The sequence below is a fragment of the Delphinapterus leucas genome, chromosome 7 (genome assembly GCF_059928025.1).
Source record: "Delphinapterus leucas isolate spDelLeu-1000000601 "Yukka" chromosome 7, BTC_Dleu_Yukka2, whole genome shotgun sequence".
NCBI lineage: Eukaryota > Metazoa > Chordata > Mammalia > Artiodactyla > Monodontidae > Delphinapterus > Delphinapterus leucas.
Genome location: NC_143135.1, coordinates 99600792 through 99620174, shown reverse-complemented (window position 1 = coordinate 99620174; position 19383 = coordinate 99600792). Strand labels below are relative to the sequence as shown.

Here is a 19383-nt window from a genome sequence, read left to right as displayed (position 1 = left end):
CAGAGCACCTCTCCTCCAAGTCTCAAGGCCCGTGAGGCTCCCTAGCCCCTAAAGAGAGATAACGGTCATTGCGGAGTCATTTTTCCAGCTCCCGGGGCCCTCTCGGAGTACTTAGCTGAGATGGTAAAATTTAGCTAGGGTCTCTCTCCCCTGCCGGCCCCGCCTCACCTCACTGAATCAAGGCTATCTCTGGGACACTAGGGGCCGGTCACTCACGTCAGGTCCCTGGATGACGGGGTTCTCTGCCTCACTGTCCCCCCAATGCCAGCTTCCCTGCAGCCAGCCAATGGGCAAGGACAGAGTCCCCGGCGGGGTCTGGCTCACCTTGGAGTTCTTGCCACCGCTGCGGCCGGACTGCGAGGGGCAGCTGCGCTGCACGCCCTGCTCCGGCGTGGACGGGGACTTGTCCGAGGAGTGGTCTGAGCCCTTCTCCACCATGCTGTCTCCGTCCGGGTTCTGAGGGGGTGGCGAGCGAGACCGCTTCCGGAGGATGGGGGAGCAGGCCGGCGTGCTGCGGTTGGAGTTACTGGCAGTGCTGCAGGGGCAGACAGAGAGAGGGGGCGGGGTGGAGAGGGAGGGGGAGGAGAAACAAGCAGTCAGTGACTGAAGGCCAAAGACGGGTCCCAACGAGCCAGCTCAGGGAGCCAGGGTTCGGGGCTGGGGAGAAATAGGGAGCAAAGGGCCCAGCTATGGACTTGCTGCACCATAATACTGCTGCTGGCCAGGAGGGGGCGGTGGTGTCCACGTGAAATGGAAATAGCAATAGGAAGGGGTAAGTAGGGCAATTAGACATGGAGAGATTCTTTCACCCAGCCATCCATCCGACCATCTGTCTGTCCATCCATCCACCAGATACTGTCAGGACACCCCCGCCCCTCCCCCATTATATGCCAAGAACTGTCTAGGGAACACGGAATTTAAGATCTGAAAGGCTCATCAGAGGTGAGATCAGTACTATCAGCTCATTTTATACATGCTGCAAAATCCAGCTTCTACATTTGGTTTTGGAGATATTTGCCCATAAAAATAACAAAAATAATCCCACTTTCCAAAGCATTCACAACATATTATTTCACTGGGTCCTTAAATCATTCCACCAAGGTAGTAATGACAAGTGCCATAATTCCTATCTTTAAAATGAAGACCAGTGCATGGCAAAGAGAATCAAGTGTCCTCTGATCACAGAGGGCTTAGAATTCACTTGCAAAAGGTACCTTGTACATCTCACCGTACCAAATCCCCTCACCTCAAGGCTTATAAAACTGTGTAAATATTTAGCTTGTGTTCTTAATGGACTAGAGGAGATGAAGAAAGGAAGAGGAGAGGAAAATTAAGTGCAGTTAAGTTCTAACAGGTGTTTGCTTTGCTCTGAGAGAATGGAGGAAGGAAAGAGACGGGGGAAGGAAAGGTTATGGAGGAAAGAGACGGGAAACGGGAAGGAAAGCCCACGTGAGACTGGAAAGCCAAAGCAGCACGAGGGGAGGGGGTGAAAAGCCCAAGGCCTGGCACAGGGCAGTCAGGGCAGGCTCGGGGCTCTGGGCACAGCCGGATGGATGCGAGGCTGTCAGGGCCCCAGGAAGCACCCTGGGAAGCTGCATCCCCACCTTCCCTCAGCCAGTGGAGTGCAGGGCGGGGAACACTGCCATTTGCATGAAGATCCAGCTGCAACCTCAGATGTCCCACTGGCCCCATCTGCAATGAAAACCACGCCCCCTTCAGCAGAACCTTCCACCTGGGGATCCTTGGCGGAGAGAAAAGGAAGGAAGCCCAAAGGCCCAAACCAGCAAGTGCGGGAGGAGGGCAGCAGTGGAGCGAGGGCAGGCCTCTGACTTTTGGAAGGAAACTGATGGAGAGAAGAAACAAAAGGAGACCAGAGTAAAGGAAGCCAAATGTGACCAGAGGGCGTATGGGGACACTAAGGCCGAATGTTTTGCTTTATCCCCAAACAGAATTTGAATGTGGAAACTCAGTTATAATACCAACAACAACTGTGATTTAGAAAGCGGCTCTTCAAGTTCTCACCCCACCGCCAACACCCTCATCCTCTCCGACTTCTGAACTCGTCCACTACCGTCTCCAGCCAAACCCCGGACAAAGGAAATTACGTTCTTCTCCCTCGGTTGGAAGAGCTGGGCCTTAGAAGAGCAGCAAGTGGCTCCTGGGCCCCGTCCGGGAGTGGGGGCTGGGGGCCTCGGGACGGTCCGAGGAGCAGAATCAGGCGCTCGCCTCTCTGGGGGCAGCCCCGCCCCCTCTCTCGGGCCAATCGCAACCCACGGCCAAACACTCCAGGGCTGAAACCGTCTCCTGGCACTGTTTCACTGGAAGAACAGCCAGGACCTCTGCCCCTCACCTCAACTAGTTTGCTCAGAGAAGCGAGAGCAAGGGTGTGGATGACACCAAGTGCACGCCTGTCTCGGACACGCGAACGCACAGCTGGGCTCCTGTCTTTTCCCGAGATAAGGGACATCCTCACATGGTGATTCCAGACCCAGGAATAGAAAGGAGCTCCCTTTATCCCTCCTCAAACTCTGAATCCCTGAGAAAACTGCCTGTTGAGGAAAGATTCGAGCAAAGGGTAGGCAAAAAATCCCAACCGGGAGGAAACTCACCCCAACTACCCAAAACCGCATGAATCTCCGGCGCTCGTGGTCGACGTGTCTAGGAGATGTTCTCCTCGCCTAGTGACCCCACATCAGCTGACCCTCCATGTGCCACCCGACAGGTACCAAAAACTCTGCTTTCAACACCTCAGTCAACAGACAACTTATACTATCACGTGCCATTTTCCTCTCTGTGCTTATAAGGCTGTAGATTTGTGTTGCTCTTGAAAATCTCTCCCCTTCTCCCTGATGACGCACACCTCTCTCTCCTATTCCTCTTGCTGTCTCAGTAGCTGGCTCCTCCCTTGTACCTCCATCTGAAATTTAGTCCTTCCCCAAAGGTGGGCCCTTCACCACCTGAGCCATTTCCTGTTTTCCATGACTTCAACTATGCCTGGAAGCAGAGGACTCCTCTACCTGCTTCTGGTCCTGTTAGCTTCAGCCCAGCAACCCGTTGCCACCGTGATATTTCCTCCAAACATGTCTCACGAGCACCTCAGATGCTCCAAACTGAGTTTGCCGTCTTTCCTCCCAAGCCGCCTCCCACTACTGCCCAATCTCCATGGCATCCTCATTTCCTAGTCTCTCAAGCTGCAAACCCATCTCTTGCATCTCACCCCACAAAAAGTGAGCCACTGAATCCCATCAATTCCATTTCCCTAAAGCTCCCATAACCCATCCTTCCCTTCCACCCCCAGGGCTCGAGTTCAAGCTCTAAACGCCTCCGGCCTAGACTTTTCTAATAACCTTCTAAGTAGTTTTCTCCTCTCCTTTCCTCTTTCGTGCCCATTCACACCTTTGTCCTTGAATCTTTCTAAATAAAAGCCTGATACTATCTTTCTGCCCCCTACTAGCATTCCTATTAAAGTCCAAAATCCTCAGAATAGAATTCAAAGCTCTCTACTGAAAATAATTTGACGCTTCCCTAGATCTCAATACTTTCTCCTTGTACTCGCTCATAGGGTGCCCATCTTCTCGCCCTACTTATCTTCCCCTGGTTTTCTTAATACACATTCTTCTTCCCCTGCCCCCTACCTCCCCAACGGCTCACCACTTGTGCGTGAAGCGCTCTCTCCCTTCATATGTACCCAGTGGAGTCCTGTTCATCCTTTAAGACCCATTTCAAACCCCACCTTCTCCAAAAAGCTTCTGTAAATCTCCACCACTGAACTGACCAAAGCATTTAACACTTTGGTGTTTAACACCTCACTGGTGTTAAAGTGAAGACCTTCACACTCCTGGGTGCACGCCTCTGAGCCTCCTCCCTGCTCAACGGGACGCTCTGTAAGTAGTATGAGCTCAGCTAACGCCTGAAGCGAGTCTCATTCTAGTGCACACCCACGGCTTTAACAACCCCCAGGATCACGACAGCTCCCAAATCTGCACCTCCAACCTGCTAATATTAATACAAATAGCTAAAAGTTTAGCCGTGCTTATGAATTCCTGGCACAGTGGCAAGCATTTATTAAGGCAGTCTCTCATTTAATCTTCCCAACCAACCTGTGAAGTATTAATGGATTATTACCAGTCCTGTTTTTCAGGTGCTAAATTGAACGACTGACAGATTAAGTAGTTTGCCCAGAGTCACACACATGGGTAAGTGGCTGGAGAGGCCTAATCAAACGTAGGCCTATCTGATTATAGAGCTTGTTCCCAGAACCAAGCGCTCAGTAATGTCTGTTTGCTGGGTGACGAGACAGGAGGATAGAGGAACAGGATTGATGGGGAGTTGAACGGATGGAAAGAAAGAAGGAATCAACTTTCGGCCTCTAGCCTTCAATCCATTCTCTATTTCACTGTCAAAATGAACTTTCCACAAAAAGTAAATGGGTCATTTTTGGCCCTCCTCTGCCCCTGGTTAAAGCTCTCTATGCTTTTCTATCTCCCTGGAATAAAATCTGAACTCCAAACTATGATACAGAAGTTCCCCAACTGTCAACTCCAAGCTGCCTTTGAAAGCTCCGGCTTGGCTACTTCTCCCAGGACACACTCGGCCTCCGCCATCAATCAAGGCCTATTCACGGATCCCCTGCCACGCTCCGTCACTCTTGCACGTTTTATCAGTCTTTCCCACCCAACACTTACACTCAAGACTAAGCCCAAGTATTGCCCTCATGCCCCACCCCATGCTCCACCTCCCCTCTGATCCTTCGCTAAACAAGAAGAAATGTTAGGAGCTACTACAGTCCTAACTCGGCAAAATCACAGCTAGACTCGTTCGATTCCTAAAACTCTTACTTTTACTAAGCTTTTTTATTTATTATTTTTCCCTTTGGCCACGCTGTGCGGCTTGTGGGATCTTAGTTCCCCGACCAGGGATGGAACCCGGCCCTCGGCAGTAAAAGTGCCGAGTACTTACCACTGGACCGCCAGGGAATTCCCCCTAAAACTCTTTTAAAAGGCACTCCATCATCCTACAGATTCGGATGTCCTGCTGAGCAAATAAAACCAATTCTTATGAATCTCATAACCTGTAACACTGTTTTTTCAACAAACTCTACAATGTGTGCCATTAATCTGATCCTGCCACCCTTATTAACAATAGTATTACATTATATTTCAAAATCCTTGGATTTTAAAGCTAAAAATGACCTTAGGTTTGCTGTAGAAAGAAAGGAAGACACGGATTTTGGAAGGGCTATTGGAGTAAGACCCCCCCCCTCCTTCAGATTTCAGAATTAACATAGCCAACTCTTAACTTCACATATAAAAAACCTGAGAAACAGAGGTTAAAGGTTAAGTGCCTGGCCAAGGGGATAGGACTGCACATCTGGATCTTCTGTTCCACAAACACTTACTGAGCACCTGGCATAATACCAGGCGTTCAAGTTCATACTGATGAGTCAAAAGGATCCTTGTGCTTGGGACGTTATCATCCGGAAGAGCCAGACACGTATTCTTCTCATCTTAATATAAGCAACAAGTGGTGTGACAGGAGAGAGGAAAGGGATCTCAGTCAGAGGTCAAGAAAGGCTTCCTTGAAGATACGGCCCTTGAGACTTAAGCTGGGTCCTGAAAAATGTGTCAGAGTGAGCCAGGTGAAGGGTGTGGTAGTAGGAGGGAAGAGACTGTTCCTGAAAGAAAAAAAAGACAACCCACAAAAGCCAAAACAACAGCAGGAACAAAGGTATGAAGGCCTAAGATAGCATGGAGTACACAGAGCAGCACAAGGAACTGTGTGTTTTTGAAGCATAACATACTTGAGCGACTGCTTAAGAGATTCTTGTCCTCATCAACTCTCCCCAGTAACAGGTCAGCTGAAACACCCCAACCACCGTCAACCCACTGCAGGGGGCCCAGAGGTCATTCACTCACTTCCCGTCTCTCCTATTTTATTTTATTACTTTTTTTTTTTTTGATACAGACCATTTTTTTTTATTTTATAAATTTGTTTTTGGCTGCGTTGGCTCTTCATTGCTGCGCGTGGGCTTTCTCTAGCTGCGGCGAGCGGGGGCTACTCTTCACTGTGGTGCGTGGGCTTCTCATTGCAGTGGCTTCTCTTGTTGCAGAGCATGGGCTCTAGGCGCGGGCTTCAGTAGTTGTGGCACGCGGGCTCAGTAGTTGTGGCTCGCGGGCTCTAGAGCACAGGCTCAGTAGTTGTGGCGCACGGGCTTAGTTGCTCTGCGGCATGTGGGATCTTCCCGGACCAGGGCTGGAACCTGTGTCCCCTGCATCGGCAGGCAGATTCTTAACCACTGCGCCACCAGGGAAGTCCGATACGGACCATTTTTAAAGTCTTTATTGAATTTGTTACAATGTTGCTTCTGTTTTATGTTTTTTGGTGTTTTTGGCCACGAGGCATGTAGGATCTTAGCTTCCTGACCAGAGATCAAACCCGGACCCCCTGCAGTGGAAAGCGAAGTCTTAACCACTGGACCGCCAGGGAAGTCCACCATCTCTCCTATTTTAAAACCTCCATTAAAGACTATGTCACTCCTCCCCTGGTTACTTTGCTAACAAACAGTGCTTCCTTAAGTCTGACCACAGTACCTCATGCTACAGTTTGATCCTGCTTCCCATAGTTAGGTCTGGCTAAAGTCCCTGAGAAACAGGGGCACATGGAAAGAGGACCAAGGCTCTTGGGCTTTCTGTGGCGACCCTCCTGGCCGCATCTCCCACCCCCACTCGAGACGTGGGAGCCACGGCCCCGGTCTGCTTGGCCTTCTGTTCCCATCCTTCTGCCTGTGTAGTCCTGCAAGCTCCCTGATCAGCCACCCACACAGTTTCAGACCCCCGAGCAGAGCTGGGTAGTCAGCTGGTGTCCCAGTGCTCTTCATTTTTTTTTTTAAATAAATTTTATTTATTTATTTATTTTTGGTTCTGTGTCGGGTCTTTGTTGCTGCGCGCAGGCATTCTCTAGTTGTGGCGAGTGGGGGCTACTTTTCGTTGCCGTGCACAGGCTTCTCATTGCGGTGGCTTCTCTTGCTGTGGAGCACGGGCTCTAGGCGCATGGGCTTCAGTAGTTGTGGCACGCGGGGCTCAGTAGTTGTGGCTCGCGGGCTCTAGGTATGCGGACTCAGTAGCTGTGGCTTGCGGCCTTAGTTGCTCCGTGGCATGTGGGATCTTCCCTGACCGGGGCACGAACCCGTGTCCCCTGCATTGGCAGGCGGATTCTTAAGCACTGCGCCACCAGGGAAGCCCCCCCAGTGCTCCTCATTTAAGTTAACTTGTTTGCTTGCAGCAAAGTTAACTGTTTCTGCCCCAGGGATTGCAAGATACGTACCTGTCGCCCCACCCCCAGAGGCTCCTTTCTGGCTCTCAGGCCACTGTGGGTTCCGGCCCTGGCTCATTCCAAATCAGACCCCCTCCTTCCCACCCCAGGACACTTCATGTTCACTCTATGGTTCGCCCTGAGCCCAGCTCTGCCATGACCTGGATGATCAAACGTACGGCTGTCACAACTTCAGTGCCCCATACTGGTAATTTTTTAAAGACTGCCTAATACATTCCAGCGCACCCCACCCCAATAGAAAGAGCATTTAATTAGAAATGTAGAAAGCCAGTTTCAAATGAAACGTTTGTTTGCTGAAGGCCTGCTTGGGCCCTGCAGGGTCGGGATTAATTGCTAGTGTGCAGTGTGAGCAGGCTCAGCGTTGAGTCCCAGCTTTGCCATTTGCTGTGTGACCCCGGCCTCTAAGCCTTATTTTTCTCATCAGACAAATGAGAGATAATAATACCTACCTCAGAGGATTGTTGTGTTAAGTGAAATAACGTAAGTGAAATCTTCAGTGCGGTGCCCGATACATAATGATCAATAACTATTTCTGAGCTACTCTTATTGAGAAGGTTTTTGTTCCTCTCTGTAAAAAGTGGAATAATTATCCTTGCCCTTCTTCCTCAGAGGGTTATATGGACATGCTTTGAACGCTCCCAAACGTTACTTCCCATAGGAGGGACCAAATCTACATGGGGTGCTCTCTTGAAGTGCAAAATCCCAGCCCCACCCCCACTCAATAAATGACAGTCTCCGGGGGATGGTCTTATGAATCCGCATTTTAAACAAGCACCATAGCTCATTCTGATGCACCCCAAAATTTAAGAACCAGTGTTCCCAAAGACTAAACCATATAAGGATCAAGGGATCAGTGACCGTATCTGCCCCAGATGACAGAAACCTGCTTATAACTCTCTTGAGTGCATCAGCTATTCAGTGTCCACCGGGTGGGTGGACTCGCTGTAACAGAAAGTCAGTTGAGCTTGTCAGAGGAAGTGCCAATGGAAGAGACCCCAGGGCTGCTGGGGAGTGGGCTTGAAGGTGTGGTTCTCAATGTAATACTACGACTCAGCACACCTTCTTTTGGTGCAGGAGCCTGACAATTATTAGATCCCACGCCCACAGCCATATTACAAACACCGCTCCCCTCCCTGCCTTTAGTAGCATCTAGTTAAAGCGGATTCCGATATCAAGCGCTTCCTAATTCCTAACAGCTGACTATTCTGTTATCTAGCTATGCCCGCCCCCATCCCCATGCCAATTCTGAAGTTTCATCAGTAATCCTCCTCAGCTCTTTATAATAGCACTGCAAATATCCATGCAAATTAGCCAGCTCCACTTTGAATTTTCCCATAGCACATGTTCCAGTGTCTGAGATAGGATGGCCATAGGTGTATTTGCATAATAGTTGCATGAAATTTACATGCTTCCTGCAAATGCCTCCATTAGATCTGTCCACCTAAACTGGTTCCAAATTCAGAGTTGACGAGGATTTCCTGAAGATGGTTGTTTTTCAATCCCTTTCTGTATTCCTGCTTGTCACTTAGTGTCTCCGTACCCATAAATCCACAGCACGGTAGATGGGAAGGGCAGACCCAACCAGAACTTTGCAGAGGAGGAAAAATAGCCCAGATCACAAATCCCAGCTGGGCCCCAAATTCCTCTTGGGCCCTCCTCCTTGGAGAGCAAAATACCAAGTCATCTAGAAAAAAAATTTCCCAGGCCTGCTTCAGTTCTTGTTATGATGTCCCGGAGGTCCAGGTCTTGGCCCCCTTTACCCATGAAAATAAAACCACAGTCTCAGGTCCCCAAGGGATGATTGTTGCAGAGAAAGAGTCAGAGTCCTCTTACTGTTATGGATGGAAGCACAGGCCCAGGGAGATGATGTGACTGTCCACCAAGGGGTTAACAGGCAGCTGGACAGAGTGCTCAGCAGTGTTTAAGTCTCAGTAGCTTTTCCCCCCATGCTTTTTAGGATACTGGATGGGGTGGGGTTTTGAAAGGATGGAAAAATGTACTATTTGTTCCTCCTAAGAGGAGCTCCTGGTGACCATGTATAGAACTCACTCTTTGAGAGCCTATCACTTAGAATCTAAACCTGGCAACAACTCTGCCATTGGGTCCAATTCCTTCTCTTAGGGAGAAAAAGCCAACTGTGCTTTTTGTGTCAAACTGTGATTACCTGGTTGAAGAAAGGGGCCAGACAGCTTCTGAAGAGATGCCTTTTTGTGGTTGCTGGGGTTTTTTGTTGGTTTGTTTATGGCATAGAGGTTCTCTTCCCAACTTATGCTAAAGCAGGTCTCTCTCAGCCTGGTCCCAGCATGCCACACTTTGGCCTGGATGTAGCATCGTGTTGCATTTCAGCAAAGGGCAGGGAAGGAGAGGAATCCTGGGATAATGCCTTTCTTTCCTAACACAGTTCATACAGTGCAACTGCAGAGCCTGACACTGAGCAGGCCTCCCTCCACTGCTGAAAGAGCAAGATTTAGACAGAGATGAACATCTCTCTCCCTCTCTTCTGTTCTAGTAACTTGCTGAAATGTCCCAGGGGCTTTCCAAGTTGGGCCTTTGGGTGAAATATACACAGTGTTCAGGGAAAGGCTCTGTCTGAAATTTGGAACCAAGAAGGTGGAACTAGACTGTTGCCAGGTCAGACCATGGGCAGAGACACCTTACAAATGGAAGCCTGACAATTCTCCAGACTTACTCTCTGGCCACTGGTCATCCAAACATTGGTTCACAGGGTCCACGTGGCCCAGGCCCCACCCTCTCTCTGCACTGTGTCCCTCATTGGTCTCCATCTCTGTAGATAATTCAGGGCACTTCTTATGGCCAGTAAGTTCCACGGACCCATTCTTCCTTCCCTATCTTGTTCAAGTACCTATGGAAAGCTATTTTTTTTAAATCTTACAAAGGGAATGAAAGGTGGCAGAGCCCATCCAAAACATCTGCAGCCAGCTTCTAGGTACACCTTCCAGGTACATTCTAGATACACCTTCCAGGTACACCTTCTAGATACACCTTCCAGGTACACCTTCTAGATACACCTTCCAGGTACATTCTAGATACATTCTCATTAGGGAGCTACTTACATACTAGGTACACTCTAGATACATTCTCATTAGGGAGCTACTTACATACTAGGTACATTCTAGATACATTCTCATTAGGGAGCTACTTACATACTAGGTACATTCTAGATACATTCTCATTAGGGAGCTACTTACATATGAGATACGTTCTAGATACATTCTCATTAGGGAGCTACTTACATACTAGGTACATTCTAGATACATTCTCATTAGGGAGCTACTTACATACTAGGTACATTCTAGATACATTCTCATTAGGGAGCTACTTACATACGAGATACATTCGAGATACATTCTAGATACATTCTCATTAGGGAGCTACTTACATACGAGATACATTCTAGATACATTCTCATTAGGGAGCTACTTACATACTAGATACATTCTAGATACATTCTCATTAGGGAGCTACTTACATACGAGATACATTCTAGATACATTCTCATTAGGGAGCTACTTAAGCCCAGAAGGAATTACTTGTGGGGAAAGTCTTAGCAGTGACTTCAGTTGATGAACTTATTCATGAAAGGGCAAGGTACATGGAAAGCGTTTGGCCAAGGAGAAAGGCAGAAGAACATCAGTTACCCTACTACTGGTGTTCTTGGTCCAGAGAGGTGATGGGTGAAGACAGGGCTGGAGAACGGGCAAAGGTTGCCTGCCTTTCCAACACCAGCCAAGGAGAGATCGCTCATCACAATGGCTGCAGCCTCCATCCACCCTACTCCCCCCTCCCTGGCTTTCCTACAGCTTCTGTTCAGCCCAGAGTTTGGAATTCAATCCAGGAACAGGCATGACAAACACTATTTTTCATTTCCATGGAGACCAGGGCCCGCAATAGAACCAAGACTCCATGCCTGAAATGCCGAAACAGCCTGACCCACTTTTCCTCCTTCCTACAAAAACAAAATAAGTTTGTTTGGGTCCTGCCAGAGCTGAGGGAGAAGCCAGGGCTCCAGTTATCTCTATGGACATTTCGAAGAGGAACAATTGATGATAACCTTGGAAAACTCTGATGACGCTACAGAACCAGTGTCAGAAGTCAGAGGCAGACATCAATTGTTTTGCACAAAGGGTTCACAGGCCGCACCCAATCCATCCTGTGTCCTTGTCCTAACCTTCTGGAGGGATGGACTTAATGACTAGCAATCCAACTCCTGGGATCCAAACTCAGGGATCTGTTTCCTCAACTTTCTCTTGTACCACTTCCTCCCTCACTCTATTCTGGCCTCCTTGGACCTTTCTGTTCCTCCAACACACCAAGTTCACCCCTGCCACAGAACTCTCACTCTAGAGTTTTGAATTTTGATTCCTTTTTAACTTTTAGATTCAAGTTCAAATGTCACCTCCCCCAAGCAGCCTGTCTCGAAGGGCCACTGCATCTAACGCAGCCTCCCTGTCTCCAGGCCCTCACTATCACGTCGTGCCATTTCCCACCTTCACGGCACTTATCCGGAGCTGAAGTAGTCTTATTTTTTGTTGTTGAGTTGCTTACACTAGACTGAACACTCCATGGGGGCCGGGGCCTTGTCTATTGTGTGGTTCCCCAGTGCCTCTAGCTCAATGCCTGGGGATCACAGATATGTATTGCATGAATAAAGGAATGCACTCATTTTAAAGCCACTGTTCAGCCACTCTGTTAGATATTGCTTTCTTAAGCCTGCCCCAAATCTGCCTTCTTATAACAGCCCGATGGTTCTTGTTCTGACTTCTGTATCCATGAAAACTAAAATTTGACATCACTTCCAGACTTTGCCGGCCTGATCACTTTGTCTAGACGTAAGTGTACATGTTTGAGTTTAAATACTGAGCTGTTTTGTGCCCTTGAGAAAAGTCACTTTATCTTTCTGTATACCTGTGTTCCTTGCCTACTGGATGCTCACAACCTAGCTTACTAGGATGACTGGGAGAAGCTAAAAACTAACAAACAAACAAACAAGCAAAAAACCCCAACTAATTAGACAGTGCATCCCCAAAGTAAAGGGCTTCCTATAATCTGCTCACGGTGGGAAAAAGGGGGTTAGAAGTAGGAAGTCCGTTTCCAGCTAAGGAACTGCATCCTGTTTCTAAATTCTGTCCTGTCCATGAGGCAAAGACAAGGGATGAGAATACAAATTGCTGGTATTCACATCTTCAGCTCGTCCCCACCTCCACAGGGCGAGGAGGATAAAGGCTTCACATGAAGCTGAAGGTGCTGAAATTAAACACAGGAGCTTGCTGGTGGTGTGCGACTTCCTTTCTCTGAGTTTGTTCACAACAGGACAAACACCTAACATTTGCGAAACGGTCCTGCTGGCTTCACAGGCAGTGTTGACCGAACTGCTCTCTGACAGTCTGCAGTCTGGAAGGGGACTTAGTGGTCATGTAATCTCACCTCCCACTGGACACAGGAATTTCCTCTTTGAGGCCCTGTCAATAGCCACGTCCCCCCACCCCCCCCTTCAGGCTTCCTAGGAGAGAGCACCCATTAGGTGACCGCACATGTGTTGGAACAGCTCCAAAGGGACTGAATTTTAAGCGCCATGGTCCTTACTTCTCCACGATTCTCCGTGATCATTCTCCATCCAGCTCTCTCTGAGCTACACAGTTAAGCTGACCCTGTGGATTGGATGTCATTAAACAAGCATCTACTGAACACCTAGTATGTGTCTCCTACTGTGTGATACGTATTCATCCTGAGGGCCCCACAGGGCAGCGACTGTGTCGTGGTTCTTTGTAGATACGCAAGGATTACATACACGGTACTAAACATGCTGGGCACACAATAGGGTCTTTATGCTTTTACACTTTTACACTATCAATCTCAGTCAAATCTAAGTACAATCTACCCAAAGTATTTCAGAAGCCTCAACACTCAGGAGAACGGGACCTTGTGAACGTGGAAAGGTGCCAAGCTATTCCAGGCAGCCCCTTCCTTGAAGGAGATTTCCAATCCATTGGGGGCCACAAATCACCAGAACAAGGCAGGGAGGAGTTCAACTGAATAGAACGTCCAGCTTGTTCTAAGTTTGCTCCACAAGGAGCCCCTCCCCCATCCCACGCAAGAGAAATGTTACTACTAAAACTGAAAGGAACTTGTGCAGGATCCATCCGTCCGTCCATCCATCCATCCATCTAACAAACAGCTGAAGAGAACATGCTCCAGATAATGCTCTAGGCATTAGGGAAACAGGCTCTGCCTCTAAGGAACCCACCATCTATGAGAGAGACAGACATGTAATTAACCCTGCAGTTAAGACCTACTTGGATTCAAACAGTTCCCCTCATCACCTGTCAAGGGAGCTGCGCAGTCCCGACTCGGCCCCTTCGCTGTGTATGATCTGGGGGCAAACCCCTCCTCCCTGAGCTTCGGCTTTCGTTATGCAAGAAGAGTGAGTGTGAATATATCTTAAGTCCCCCACAGAGACAGAGACGTGAGAGGGGGTGACAAAGAGCGTATAAAGGACACACCGCGAACTACCGAGAAGAGCGGCTTCTCCAAGACACAGGGACCCTGATCTACATCTGGCAAAGGATCCAGGAACAAGATCCAGGCTGTCTGGGCCCCTAGTTAACTCAGCATCAGCAGCTTCCCCTCTCGTCAGGGCCACACGCCACCTCAGGCGCCAGAGCCCGCTGCCGTGCTGTCAGGAGAAAGTTCCCAGCCGGCCAGGCAGGCTAAGGGGTGTGCAGGGTGTATACAGGTGGATGCGGCTAAAGAGAAGCATTGGGCGCACCCTTCCCTCCCATCTCTCCTCCCCAACCTTGCCGTTTAAGCCAAGGGTATGGCTCATCCCCTCCAGAACCTATGGATTCAAACCCAGTTCTGACTCACTTTCTGCCAGAGATCAAACAGAAACAGGCTGAAGAATAACAATTATGTTAAAATCATAGAAATTTTAGAACAAAGAGGTCTGTAAGAGGGGTCGGCCGATCTGCCCGGTTGCAAGCAGATACCTATGTCACCCAAGAGAGGCTGTACGCTCATTTAAAATATATTCAGAGTACAAAATTCCAGGGCTTCCACCTCTGATCCTTCTGACTGGCTTCTGCTACCATCAGCAAGTTCTTTATGATTAAAAAAGAAAAAAAAAAAAACAAACCTGTTAGAATTCCTTTGGGTGGAATGAATCTAATGCCTCCAACCTATTTTTAGAAGTTTAAAATCATTTCTCCTACATCTCCACCTAATCTTTGTTTAGAGTCTACCTCAAGTGACAGAGAGATAATTAAATGATGATGTAACTCACTTCACCTTAGGACAACTCTTCTTATTTTAAGCTCAATCTGTTTCCTGTGGCTTCCCACCAAAGGTCCTATATCTATCTACCCGCTTGGCAGGTGTAGAATAAATCTCACTCCTCTTCCACATGGCGCTTTTGACGTGACTCTCAGGCTCCCTCAGTCTTTTCTTCTCCAGACTTGCTGGTCCCATCCCTCACACAGGGATGTGTGGTCCCATCCCTCACACAGCACAACTATGGATCCCTTGGCCACTGGGTTCGCTCTTCTCTGAACGAATTCCAGTTCATCTCAATCCCCCTTAAACTGTGGAGCCCAGAAATGGTTGTAGGACAGAAAAGAAGTGCTCTGATGACCTCAGAATAGAGCAGAACCATCACTCCATGTGCTCTGGAAATCAGAGTGCAAACACAGATTTTTGGAGTCATATTCTGAATCAGAGGAATATGGAATTAGTCACTCTTCTCTTATGAGTCTCTGGCTATAGCCTCCAGGCTAAGGAGAGCGCGTGCACGTGTAACGTATGTATGCATCCCTACGAGGGACACTCCCCGCCCCCCACCATTCCTTCCCCCAACATTCGGAACGTTTATATGCATATTTCCAGGCCAGATACAAAACCACAGCCCTTAAGAGATTCTGGAGATGTCATGTCCTTAGCAAGTGTTTTCCCGCCTTCTAGTCCAAACATTTGCTCCTTGGACCCTTACTGCCTGACTTACAGAGATGAGGTTTCGCCTGGCTGGCCGAGAGCAATACTGTGAGGTTCTGTCTGAGGCCATTAGGAAAACTGAATCCAGCCCTGTTTCATCTGTCACCGGAATAGAAGGGTGCGTGTGTGCGAACACGTGCACAGTGAAGGCTGCTCACGCCCTTCACACTTTCCTAAGGAGGTCTCAGGTAATTATCAGGCCGCTCAAATCAGGACTAATTCATGGGTCAGCAAACTACGACCCACAGGCCAAATCTGGCCTACCACCCGTTTTTGTGTGACCCACAAACTAAAAATGGTTCTTACATTTTTAAACGGTTGGGGGAAAAAAAAAGAATGTCTTGTGACATGTGACAATTATATGAAAGGGAAATTTCAGAGTCCATAAATAAAGTTTAATTGGGAAAACAGCCACGTGCGTTCATCCTTATACGTCTGTGGCTGCTTCCGCTGTACAAAGCATTACAAGAGAGACGGCCTGGCCCACAAAGCCCAAAGTATTCACTTTCTGGTCCCTTACAGAAACAGCTAGCAAACCCTGGTCCCACAAAATGTGTGACCTTGAAAGGTCTGTTCTGTGAGTCTGCCTCTCCTCCGTCAAGTTGAAGAGGAGGGTACCTGTGTCCCACCGACAAGGCACCTGTGCTTGACGACTCCACAGTGGAAGGAAGGGGCTGCAGGCTGCCTGCCGCCTGCAGAAGAAATTTGTAGGGCCAGGAAAGAGAGGAGGGGTTTTTTTCCAGGTAGGATGACAGAAGCTCCCATTCCTTCATTCTCTCCCAATGGGGTACCCAATGGGGTACTACCATCCATGGCCTTGACACTGACACTCTCCTGCCAACGGCAGCTCCCCAGAACGTCCCTTTCTCTTCCCTTCTTCCAAAGCCAGCTCTTTCCAGCCCATCCAGAACTTCGCTAACCTATGGAGTGCTGTCCAAGGCAAAGGAGGAAAGCATGCCCACCTTAAGGCTGCCGGGAGAGGAGTGGCGGGAAGCAGAGGGGCCAGGCGGTGTCCACAGAAGCGATCTGCTAACAAGTGTCAGAGAAAGTAAAGAGGCAAAGATCCCTTTCCCCAGTCCTGGCTGGGCGCTTGGCTGAGTCCCCAGGGAGACAGAGCTTCAAGTCCTCCCCTACCCTCCACTTACCTAAATTAAGCAAATAACTAACAATACAAGGAGACTTGGGGGAGTAAGGCCCCCTACCCCGCCACTGGGTATCTATTTTCTGAAAACACACGGCAAATCTCTGAGCCAAATGCTGGCTAAGCCAAAGAATAAACAAATCCCTTTATTCCCCTGAGACGGGAGCTACTGACTTCCCCTCTGGTGCCCCCCTCCTGCTAGCTGGACCCATCCACCCGTCCCAGGGCTCTTCCCTGCAGGAGGAGCCGGATCTGTCTACATCTGAGAGGGTGGCCTGCCTTCTAACCCTCCAGCCCGCCTCTCCTCCCTTGCTAAGCACTGCTCTGGTCACCTCTCTCCCACCAGAGGCACCCCAGAGCTAAGTCAGTGGGTGGAGAACAGGAGCACATGGCCTGTCCACACCTCCCCCAGAAGCTCCGGCCAGCTCTCCGTGACGCACCGCTAATGCAATCCTCTGCCCTCTTTTCTCCAAGTTCAGGGACCCTGAATAAGTCTTGCTGGCCAAGGGGACCCCACCAGCCTCAACCCAACCCCTCCCTCTACCAGCCGTAGGCCCACCCCTCAGTGCTCCAAAGCTCAGCTCGGGCAGTGCTACTATGAGGGCAGTGCTACTATGACGGAGGTGAGGAAGGGGGGGAGAAAAAAGCCAGGGAGGAAAAAGAATGTGGCATCTCTGCAGCATGATGTCACGCTGGCTGCTTTCAGATCCCCCAACACAGAACAGAAGCAAACAACATGGACTCCAGATTTACTGAGCCGGGAAAGGTTTGTGTTCTTAGCAGCTCCAGCCTCCTGCGCCAGCTGGAAAAAGCACACAGCCAGGGAAGACAGGTCCCCGCCCGACCCCTGCATAGGCGCCCCTTCCAAAAACAATGCCTGGAGAAAACAAAGATGGACTGACATACACACACACACACACACACACACACACACACACACACACACACACACACGAGCGTCAGCACGAGTGAGCACTAACCTGGCAGCCATTGGGAAGGTAGTGGAGCGCAGGGCAGAGCTCATTCATTCATGCACTGGGCAGTGGGGGGAGGGGGCGGGGAGCGGGGGGCCCTGAGGATGCCGGAGGGCACGCACCTCCATGACCATCCCACAGCCCTGTGGCTAACGGCGGGGGCAGGGCTCTCACAAGCTGGGGGAGCTTCCTTTCTCTGCTGTTTCGAAACGCTCTGGAATTGTTAAGCGTGACTCCCCTTGAATTTCTTCCCCCCACCTCCCCTGCGGCCGGTGCTTGGTGTGGTCGTGCGGCCACGCCGAGCCCCTCTCTCCCGGCCCTCACTCCCTTTCTCTCTCTCCCTCGGACTCCCTCCCAGACAGCTGTTCCCGAGCTCCTGCACGCACGCGCATAGCGCACAGACACACTCAGACACGCACCCCTCTGGCGCGCAGACACACTCGCACACACGCACACAGACACGCGCACGCACACCCCGCCGCCTGCCGCTTTACATAACGCAACTCTTTGGTGCACAGTCAGCTTGCCAGCTCTCAATTATTCATGCCGTCCTGGAGGACAGGGCCGCTGGGGCGACGAGCGTTATTTCCTCTCCATCCCCGAATCTGACAAAACACAGGATGATGCCCCTGAGAGATTCTGCTCCCTTCGCGGCCACCAGTTATTTCCCAGGTGTTGCCTATTAGGTCAACCTGTATCAAAGAGGTGATACTAAATCAAAACACAAGTGCCTGGCTCAGAATAGAGCCTTGCACCTTTCAAAGGATGACATCTGCTCTTACTGCCTGAGCCTCGGGAACAGAGGAAAGGAGGAAGGCGGCACTGGAGACCACAATCTTTAAAAGAAAATGGCAACGGCCTCTTCAGGGCAGCCTCCCCGACTTCCAAGGCAGCAGGCCGTGATACCTGCAGGTCAGACCCTTAACAAGTAAAACACTTACATTCATGACAAAGCACAGTCATCTGAGTTTTCAAACTCTAAGCAGCACCTCCAAAACTTGTTTTTTTTTCCTGTCCATTCACTGGAATGTAGCACTAGTACTGAAACAGCCCCCAGATGATGTTCTTTCAGATGAGGCGTATTCTATTCAGCAAGGATACTAATGAATACTTTGAAAGTCATTCACGGCTTACAAAGCACTTTCACTCACATTAATTCATTTGATTTCCACAACAATCATATACATAGGCCTTGTTATGACAACTAACATAAGGATGCTGAGCCCTGGAAAGGTGGAGGGTCCCCACAGCAAGAAAGGCTGAGCTGGGAATCCAGATCACCTGACCTGAAATCCCACGACACCCCAAGTATGGCTGTGAGAATTTTGAGTACCACCGTCATCTTTTGAGGGGAGGAGCAGAGGAACCCCAAACCTGGGCCCAAAACAACAAAAACAATGGTGACGGTTAGCTCGGTGTTTCTCGAACTTTAATCAGTTGAGGATCTTGTTAAACCACAGATTCTGATGTAGTATCTGTGGGAGGGACAGAGGGCCCAAGAGTCAGCCTTTCTATCAAACTCCCAGGTGATGTCCATGTTGCTATTCCATGGACCACACTTTGAGTAGTTCTCACTCTTTGGATGTCCCTAAGGGGCAGAGTTTTGTCTGCCTGCTGCAGCTGCACAGGGTAACATGCTGAAGGTGAATAATAACTATAATTCATCAATGCCACCTGTGTCCTGCTCACCAGACTCAGGCTGGGAGTTAATACTTCTTGGGCATCTGTTGGCAAAAAGTCTCACTCTATGATTGCCAAGCCCTACCGGCTCATCAAGAAAGGTCTTTCTAGGATTGTTTCTACCTGCAACCAGTTGAGAGAATAGCAGCTTCACGGTGTTTAGGAAGCACCTAGGTTTGGTAACTGTCCCACCTCAGTTACGTAGAGGAATTTCGGCGCCACAGAAAGGTGTGCTGGCAATGCCCTGGGATG

General features: G+C 49.5%; 1 protein-coding gene across 1 annotated transcript in view; it reads right to left on the bottom strand.

Annotated features, from left to right (window-relative positions):
• Positions 1 to 19383, bottom strand: part of GRAMD1B (GRAM domain containing 1B) — a 181508-nt gene that overhangs the window by 50785 nt on the left and 111340 nt on the right. The window contains exon 3 of the mRNA XM_022560200.3: positions 325 to 535. Within this exon, the coding sequence (XP_022415908.2) occupies positions 325 to 535 (211 nt within the window). The remainder of the gene's footprint in view (positions 1 to 324; positions 536 to 19383) is intronic.